Source organism: Bactrocera latifrons, unplaced genomic scaffold (genome assembly GCF_001853355.1).
Source record: "Bactrocera latifrons isolate USDA-ARS-PBARC rearing strain unplaced genomic scaffold, ASM185335v1 scaffold_168, whole genome shotgun sequence".
NCBI lineage: Eukaryota > Metazoa > Arthropoda > Insecta > Diptera > Tephritidae > Bactrocera > Bactrocera latifrons.
This window is the reverse complement of record NW_017535163.1, coordinates 701,955-710,844: the sequence shown is the minus strand read 5'-3', so window position 1 is coordinate 710,844 and position 8,890 is coordinate 701,955. Positions and strand designations below refer to the sequence as shown.

The 8,890-nt window shown below is 37.8% G+C and overlaps 1 protein-coding gene across 1 annotated transcript in view; it reads left to right on the top strand.

The window, feature by feature from the left end:
- The first annotated feature begins 3,787 nt into the window (after nucleotides 1-3,787).
- Nucleotides 3,788-8,890, top strand: part of LOC108966633 — a 142,845-nt gene continuing 137,742 nt past the window's right edge. Inside the window, exon 1 of the mRNA XM_018929635.1 lies at nucleotides 3,788-4,070. Coding sequence (XP_018785180.1) covers nucleotides 3,968-4,070 — 103 coding nt within the window. The 5' untranslated portion in view covers nucleotides 3,788-3,967. The remainder of the gene's footprint in view (nucleotides 4,071-8,890) is intronic.

Below are 8,890 nucleotides of genomic sequence, written 5' to 3'. Positions count from 1 at the left end.
TTCTTGTACAACAACTGTCTGTATATACTATATATAAGTGTATATACATGCACATGTACATCTTATGTTTGTATTTACTTTGATGTATTTCAAGTGTTTTGGAAAGAAGTGGTGTCGAATTACTTTTAGGAGCTAACCATTTAAACACGGAAAAAATTGAATATTTATTATTTGCTTAAAAAATACAAACGGCACTGGAATTCTCTATTTAATTAAAAAATAAATGTAAATGAATGGTAGAATAGTCGTGTTCGATTCGCCATTTCGCTMATTTCTGCTATCTTTAGGCGCCGCTCTCATGCGAAAATGTATACGGTTGAAATAAGCAATCGGCTGCTCATTTCCAAAAATTTTCAATAAAGGGTGTTCCCATTCAAAGTTCCCTACCTATCTAAAGAAAAAACATAGAAACCTCAAATTTAATTTCGAATATTGATAATCATTTGAGTCCACTTTTCGATGACTCATTCGAGGATTTTGATCTGGTAAGTGGCGAATGACACGCATGTTTTTCTCCAAGGCCTGAATCGAAGTGAGGTTGTCCGCATAGACTTTAGATTTTACATAGCCCCACAAAACTGAGTCTAGCGCATCTAGTATGATATCACACGATCTTGGTGGCCAATCGACCGGACCAAAACTTGAAACTATCTGCTCAAGAAAGAGTTCTCCCAATCAATCTATTAATTAATGTGTGTGTGAAATGTGGCACCGACTTGTTCAAACTTAATGTTGTCGAGATCACGAGCTTCAATTTCAGGCATCGACTAATCGGTTATCAAATGCCAAATAATACTGAACAAAATTAACTTGACAGTTTGACCAGACTCAAGCGTGATCTCTCAGTGGGCGTAATCTTAATTGAGCACAATCKGTTCAGMMAGACCCTTWATTTAGTCAATAAGTAAATTGGCCCCCACCTTCATGTTAATGGAGTCTACTAAAAAGCTGTATACATAGGCTATAAATAAACCATTTCTATTTGATATTTTACTCTATTTCCCAAACAAGTTTTCGCTGTTGAAATAATTAACTTGAAAACTTTAATTATTCAAATCACAACAACATGATAAATACTTCAACACTTTCCTTTCCCGGTACAATTAAGAATTTGTAAGCGAATGAAATGTTTGTTTGTAAAATCAGCGAAAAACTTAGGCAGCGACTCACCCATTTGTAGTTGGGGCAAAAAACAACAAGTTAATGGCCTGTAATGTCGGCTAAGAAGTGATTTCCAAGTGCCCACATGCAAATTGTCACTTTTGTTGAAACAACTCCTTACCACACGCACTCACACACATTCAYAGAAATGTATATACAGACAACTTAAATTAATTAACTAATTCAATATTGAAATGGCTGGAGCGCCGGTAGGACGTACACGAGGGGGCGCTGGTGGCTGAGAATTCGTGTAGAACATGAAAAAACAATTTGTGCTCGCAAGTAGCGAGTCAAGTTCAGGACGATGGGACATTTTTGGTACAAGCTAATAGAGAAAAATTACTCTGCTGACTATTACTTTGTATATATGTGTGTGTGTATTTGTAAAACATCCCCAGAGTCAATGACACCCACATAACGCACACATATACACATGCACATGTAAAGAAACACGAACCCTGCCAAAGCCAAAGTAGCCAGTCGAGGGAATACAGCGCTGTGTAATTTTTGTGAATACAAATTTGTTCATAAATATTTATGCATGTGTGTGTGTGTGTGGCATGTCGTTAATATATTTTAACAGTAACTGTGTCATTAACACAGCCGCGTTGGTGATTTCACAAGTGTCACATATGCGCGCACAAAAGGATAACTCTGCAAATGGGTTCAGGGTCGACAGACAGTCGCTGGRGTATGAACAAAAACAGTCAAGCGGCCACTAAATCGGGGTGCTGCACAGCTGAGTGGGACTTGAGACTGAAGTTGCTGTCGAAATTGTTGAAATTGAATTCAAAACGTAGAATTCTTTTTCAAAAAAAAAAAAAAAAAAAAAAAAAAATATATATATATATATAGATCTATTCACGTCTGTGTGTCTGTAAGTGTAAATAACTGTTAATGAATTTTTAGACAAGTTTTTTTGGTTTTGCAAAGACACAAGAAAAACAGCTGCTGCAGCTAAGGGTTTTGTTTACAAACGTAATTGGCTTGTCAAACGCGTTTAAAATTTGGAAAAAGCTTGTGAGGGAAAAAGGTGACACCCTTTCCTTTTTTCTTTCAAAAAACAATAGAAAAAAAAGGATATAGGTTAGGTATAGTTGTCACCACAGTAGGGTTTGCTCCAAAATTGTGCAAAATTTCACAGCTAACTGTATTCTTGAATAAGTGGTCAATTGAAGGATTGCTTGCCTGACACATAGATGGCGCTACTAGAATTAAATCTATATTACTTTTGGTTACCTCTAACCTTTAAAAAGCGCGTGTATAAATTTATCAGCTGTYAGATTATTAGTTTGTGAATTATATCATTTTGAGTGAAGGAACTTTTATTAWTRTGAAATAAATGGACTCAAAGGATTTTGGCGTGTTGACAMACTATTGTTTTTGAAAAGGGAAATAATATAGTTGAAGTAAAAACTAGACTTTATAGTGAGTTGCCAGACATTGCGCCAAAAAAAAAAATTCGATCATCAAGAATTGGTATGCTAAGTTTAGACGCGCTGAAATGAGAATCGAAGRCGGTCAAAGCACTTGACGCTCAGAAAAGGTTGCTACCGAAAAAACATCAAAAACTCCACAAAATAGTTTTGGATGTCGATAAAGTGAAGTTGTTCGAGATAGCAGAKACTYTYAAGKTACCAACTGAATGAGTATATCTTATCATTCACGCATATTTGGGTATGAGAAAGCTCTGTGCAAAGTGTGTGCTGCGCGAGCTAACTTTTGATCAAAAACAACGATCAGTTGATGATCCGGAGCAGTTTTTGGAGATGTTCAAGCATAATAAACCGGAGTTTTTGCAACGATTTGTGACAATGAGTGAAACATGGCCTCCTCATTTCACACCGTAGTCCAATCGACAGTCATTCGAGTGGATTGCACACGATGAACTGTTAAAGAACGAAATCATCGAAAAGGGGCCGCATTTGTAGGAACAGAAAGTGTGCTTCACTAAGTGAGTGCACTGTTATCCAAGTCAGTAAAAACTGAAGCAAAAATACACGAACTGATCTTGAAATTGCTTTCCATCTGCGGTATTCTACAGATCTGACCTCTAGCGACTCTTTCCTCTTCTCAGATCTTAAAGGAATGCTCGCTGAAAGAAATTTTTGTTGAATGAAGAGGTAAATGCAGAAACTGGAGCCTATTTTAAAGTAAAGGACAAATCGCACTAGAAAAGTGATATCGAAAAGTTGAGAGGTCTTAATAACCAGTGTATCACCTTTGATGGGAACTATGTTGAATAAAAAAAAAAAACGAATTTTGCCAAAAAATGTTTTTTACTCTGGCAGGCCGAGGATTGTTCTTTTATGTATAATAAATAACAACTTTTTCAATATCGAGAGTAAATAAGTGGTTTGAAACTTTGCTAAAGGTTGCAAGCTTAGATCTTGATAGTTTAAGCTGCCAGAAAATGCAATATATGAAATTTTATATTTTCCAGTTCAACAGTGCCACTAAAATGCATAGCTWAAACTCACTTTTATTATATTAAAATATACTTCTAAGCTACTCAAATAGTCACTCAAAACTCTARAAATACTTAATTTTTTATTCTGGATTTGAAAATCTACATTAAATCATGATTTTAATCAAACTCACTTTCTTTTTTTGCAGAAACTTCATATTACGCTAGAGCTCAAACTTCCTCATTTCACTGTGCCGTGAGTTTAACACTCAAAATCTAACTCAACTAGTTACTCTAGTGACTCCGAATTGCGCGTGGAAAAACTGAAATTAATGCACACGAACGCGCACATACATTTTCGTGATATTTGAGAGCAAATCGTGAAATTAGTGTTGGAAAATGTGTAAAAAACGTGCGGCAGCAGCGTTTCTGCTGTTAGTGCTGACCATCATTGGCAGTTATACCACACAGGGYGAGCAACATCCAGCGACGGCGGATGAAGGTGAGTGCAAAAAATCATTTTTCTAACAAACATTTATTATTTACATTTTGGGGTTATGTTGTCATATATATTTTTATAGTAAAAAGTATAGYATTAACAGTTGTTAATAATTCTTTGTTTGTTTCGCGTTGCTTAGCCATTTTCACTCGCAGTGACGACTTTCTAGTTCTCAAATGGTTTATATATAATTTCGAAGACCTGCCAACACACTCACAGACTTTTAGCRTCTAATTTAAACGATTTTAAGCATTTCCGTTCGTCGTAATTCAGCATTTTTAGTACTGTATTGGTTTATTAGCTTGCAATCTGCGAGATTCAATCTTGAACTACGGCTGTGAACTTGTGATTGAGCTGCTTCAAAGTGAAATTCTTCGTATATTCGAATTCCCATGCTGTCACGAATTTGTCATAAAATTAATGAAATTGAAAACTTAATGTTTTGGAAATCAATTCTCTCTCATGCGGGCTTAGCTTGCATATACATATGCAGGTATGTATATGTGACCCCAAACAAATGTCTGTATGTGCTTATGCAAGTCACTGACAACCCACGCAGCGCCTTTCAGCAGCTCGCTCCCTCGACACTTTCTTCACGCAGCTTATTGAATTTCCACTAAACTCAAAGTGAGTTCGCTCTTTAAGTGATATCCCTCCAGCTTCATGGGTAAATAAATTTTCGAATTCTTCGAAGTTTTTCTCACAGCAACAGCAACATGCACTCCAACGCACGAGCACTTACATTACTCGAAATTTAATCCGACTAATAATTATAATATGCTGAAATATTCATAATTTCCGCTGTGTTCGACGAACATCGCGACGCTCGTTTTACATACACATTTGCATTGGAAAGTGCTTGCACTTATAAGAAATGAGATTTTCCGACMTACATACATACATATTTAAATATATGTGTAAATTCTCAAGCACTTGAGTACTTCAAGGGAGCTGCGCAGTGCAGGCATACAAGCTAATCCCCTGCCAGGCACGAAGATGCCAACGAAAATATGAAATTTTTTACTAATAAGCGAGGCAAGTGGCGGCAAAATCGCAGACTCTCCGAGTGTGCAGCGAACTGTCACGAGCAAGCGGTGGCTGCTGCGTGACGTGTGTAGGGAAAAATCAAAAAAATTTTATATTTTTACATATGTAAGTATGTAATGTGGCAACGGGGAAGGGGRGAAATCGTGCGCGCGCAACAAATCTACTAACAAAGTAATTGAATGTAATCGAAATTTAATCTTATTTAAGCGCATAATCACATAGTCATGTTATGGCAACAGCACTGAGCAACAACAACAACAACAACAAAAAGCAGCAATAGCCTGCAGTGGGTTGGAACGAATGTGTAACATAATGACGAATGTCATTATACGCATACGCACGCACAAACACGCGTATATGMTTGTATGTACATATATGTATGCATATGTGGTTGTGTGCCTGTGTTGCTTGCAACGACTCACGCRTAAATATGCCATAAACGAAAAGCGTTGGCACAAATCGATATTCTTAGCAATTTATTGGTACTTCGCCCTTCCGCTTCGTCAATAAAAACGAAACCAGCAAATAGGAAACGCTCATATAATTTCGATTTGACGATTTGCTGTGTGGGGAAGCGCTCGGCGGCGGAAGTGCGRGGTTATGCGGGTGACAAATGCGACTTACACACGACAGTAATCAACACTTTTCGCTGGCAAGTGTTGCAAGTGACGCTTAATGCTTGTGTGTGTCTTGATACATACATACATATATACATAAGTAAGCWTGTGATCGCATTATGTAAATATGTATGTGTGAGTATGGAGCGTAATGAATGTGACTTCGGCGGGAATTTATTGGAAACGCAAGCAGAGTTGAATGTGCAACGTAAAAATGCGGGTTTTTTTTATTTGAGTGACTTTGCCACATTTTTTTATACACTTGCAACATGTTGCTACAGCGTAATGCCAGTTGTGTTCATCTAACGGTTTCTTGTAGCAGTTAAAAATAACCGAGTTAGATATTGGATTGTATTTATATATATATACATACATGTATGTATGTATAAATGGTCAGCATGCTGAGACGAGTTGAAAGCCGAGTGAATGCTGCATTTCTGTTTGACTCCTTTCCTAAATTCKTATCGTTGGACTTGTTTTCGTTCGACCATATTTTACGGAGAAGCTGATGGATGCTGCTTATCAGTTCTTCGACACCCTCCCGGCCAGCTTGTCAAGCTCTGCCTACTCCCTTTTTTTGTCTCTCTCTCTTTTTTTTCTGCGAATACGTTTCGCTTTCCTTTTCAACTCCTGGTATCTATCCCAACCGGTACGTGTTGTGGTCGATCGTAACGTTGCGTGGTAGGCAGTCTGTTTTCACTCCACAGCGACGCGTCACTCCTCATCGTACCAGCTGTTGCTTTTACGAAAACCAATGATTTCGTTTACGGCTGCACGTAAGAGCTTGAAATGCCATCCCACRGTTCCCTTATACTGAGTTGCTGATGAGTGCGCTTAGAGAGCAGGAGTCAAGTCGAGTAGAAACCCGTGCGGTTGTCTGTTTCGATTGCAGCTTTCCGACGTCGAACTTTCCTTGTTTGTTGACATGGGAGTGCGTATTTTGGCTGCAACAATATAGTGATTCGAGTCAATGTTAGTAATTCTACCACAACATAAACGGTCTGGTTGGTAGCTTTTCGATCCGGAGACAGCCAGGTAGCTTGATGAATTCTCCTATGCTGGAATCTAGTACTGCAGATAACCACGTTTCGGTCCCCGGCGAAGTGCCTCAGCTTTAACCCTTTTGAAGTTTCACAAATTCCATTGGTKGCTTGCGTAGCATGCTTCCTCTTTTTGCAAAAAAAATTTTTAAAACATACCGAATTTCTTCATTATCTTCACTCATATTTGAACAGCTGTAACTTTTTTTTTTTAACTTCCCTGAATTTAATTTTTTTGGTTTAATGAAGCTTAAGATCTCACCTTTCCAACACTATATAGAATGGCACAAGSAAGTATGTAGCATTGGAGATATACGACTGAAACGACTTCTATTGACAAAATACGAAAAGACTTTTTCGACTACCAAATATTTGAAGTAATTTTATTATTAAAAGGAAAGATATTTGAAAATTTGTTAAAAAACAACAAAAACTCGGCATCCAGCTTAAAAAGCTCTGACATACAATTCCTGGGACACATAATTAGTTTCCATTTTAAATGGATCTCTCTTCTTTGCCTTTCGAAGCTGTCAACTCCAACTTTTGTTGATGTCAAGCGCACAAAAAGTAGACAAAAAAATCAATAACAACAATAAGGTAAAACAAACCAGCTGTGTGTGTCGCCAGTCAAACCGAACATGACGACAAATAAAGCGCGGCACACGTTGCCGAAGCCGCGTGCTTAGCTCGTTGGCGTAAAAACTTTTCGAAAACTTCACAACACAAATTTTAGTCGGAAATTCTAACGACCTTTGTCGAGCCAAGCTATTTGTTATTTAAACATTTTGTTTATTTTGTGCCATTGTGCGCGGTCGTTACTGTTATTTATATAATGGATATATGTATGTATCGCCCCTCAAGTGTTAATGTTTCAATTTCAATTTCAAACGGTATCTCCATCAAACACACAAACAAACTGAGAGCAATCCATTGGCGTATTTAACGCTTTGTTTGCCACTCCAAACACTCACACAACAACAGTGTGGAGTTCGGGTGCTCTATTTATTACCAGCGCACGCTTTTCGCGCAGCCGAGCAGCCCAGMAGCCGTTAGGCATACTGCCCCACCTTTCTTTGCCGCCTCACTTGCYTTACTTCTAATATCGCTATGTTTACACACCTATCACTTTTTTCCTTTGTTACTCCCAATTGGTGTTTGAGTGCTGGCATTCAAGTGCTCTTGTGCTGCATGAGTTGAGCACTCAACTCCAACTCACGCTCAGCACAAATGTAGCTGTATCGAAATTCGAAAATTATACAAATTCGYACTGCAAAAACAATAAGCGTAAACATAAATCCATCAAAAGCACTTCATCGTATGCCGTCAAGTGCGGTTTAGAAGGAGTTGGGTGTGTGTGTGCCTCATTTCAGCGCGTACTGAAGAGGAACGCGTGAGAGGGGTCTCTTCTACGTATCTTATGGTTATTATTGAAGTGTTCTTAAGAGCTACAATGCTAATTAAATGTGATAGATATGTGAAAGAAGAAATATGAGAACTCATTTCAGTCCATAAAAATTCGTATAATTGAATATTGGGTATATTGGATAGTATACATACCTATAAGGCGCTTTTTTCAGCTAAAAGCTGTATTTGATAGCCATTTTGGAGAGCTCACGTGGGTGGCATTTAGATGCCAGTTATAAATTAATGAAAACAGTAAAAACAGCTGCTTTTCTGACGYCACACTAGCGAGCTTTTAAAAATAAAGTATTTTTGAAAATTCTTATTCGCACGCAATGGAAGAGACTGCGGGAACATATTGGAAATACTAACTAACTAACATCCCAAAGGAGCCTCTTGTACCTAGCAACTGAATTCCATGTGGTATCCCAAAAGACCAAAACTGGTCTTTGCGTGGCTTATTGGCCTACCAGTTTAGCCTAACCTGATTTTGAATAAATACACCAAATTTTTTAATATTGCTTTTCTCATATAGCCGTGTTATCTGGCTTTGAAACAGTGGCTTCTTCGTTGTATTTGCTTCGACACAGCGCCAGAAAAGGGGCTAAATTGCGACAGGACTTTCAACAATTATGTAAAAGGGTTAAGCGTTGCATTTTTTATAGATTTTTGCCTGCCATTGCTACTGAATTTTATTTTTATAGTATTTCTGAGCTTT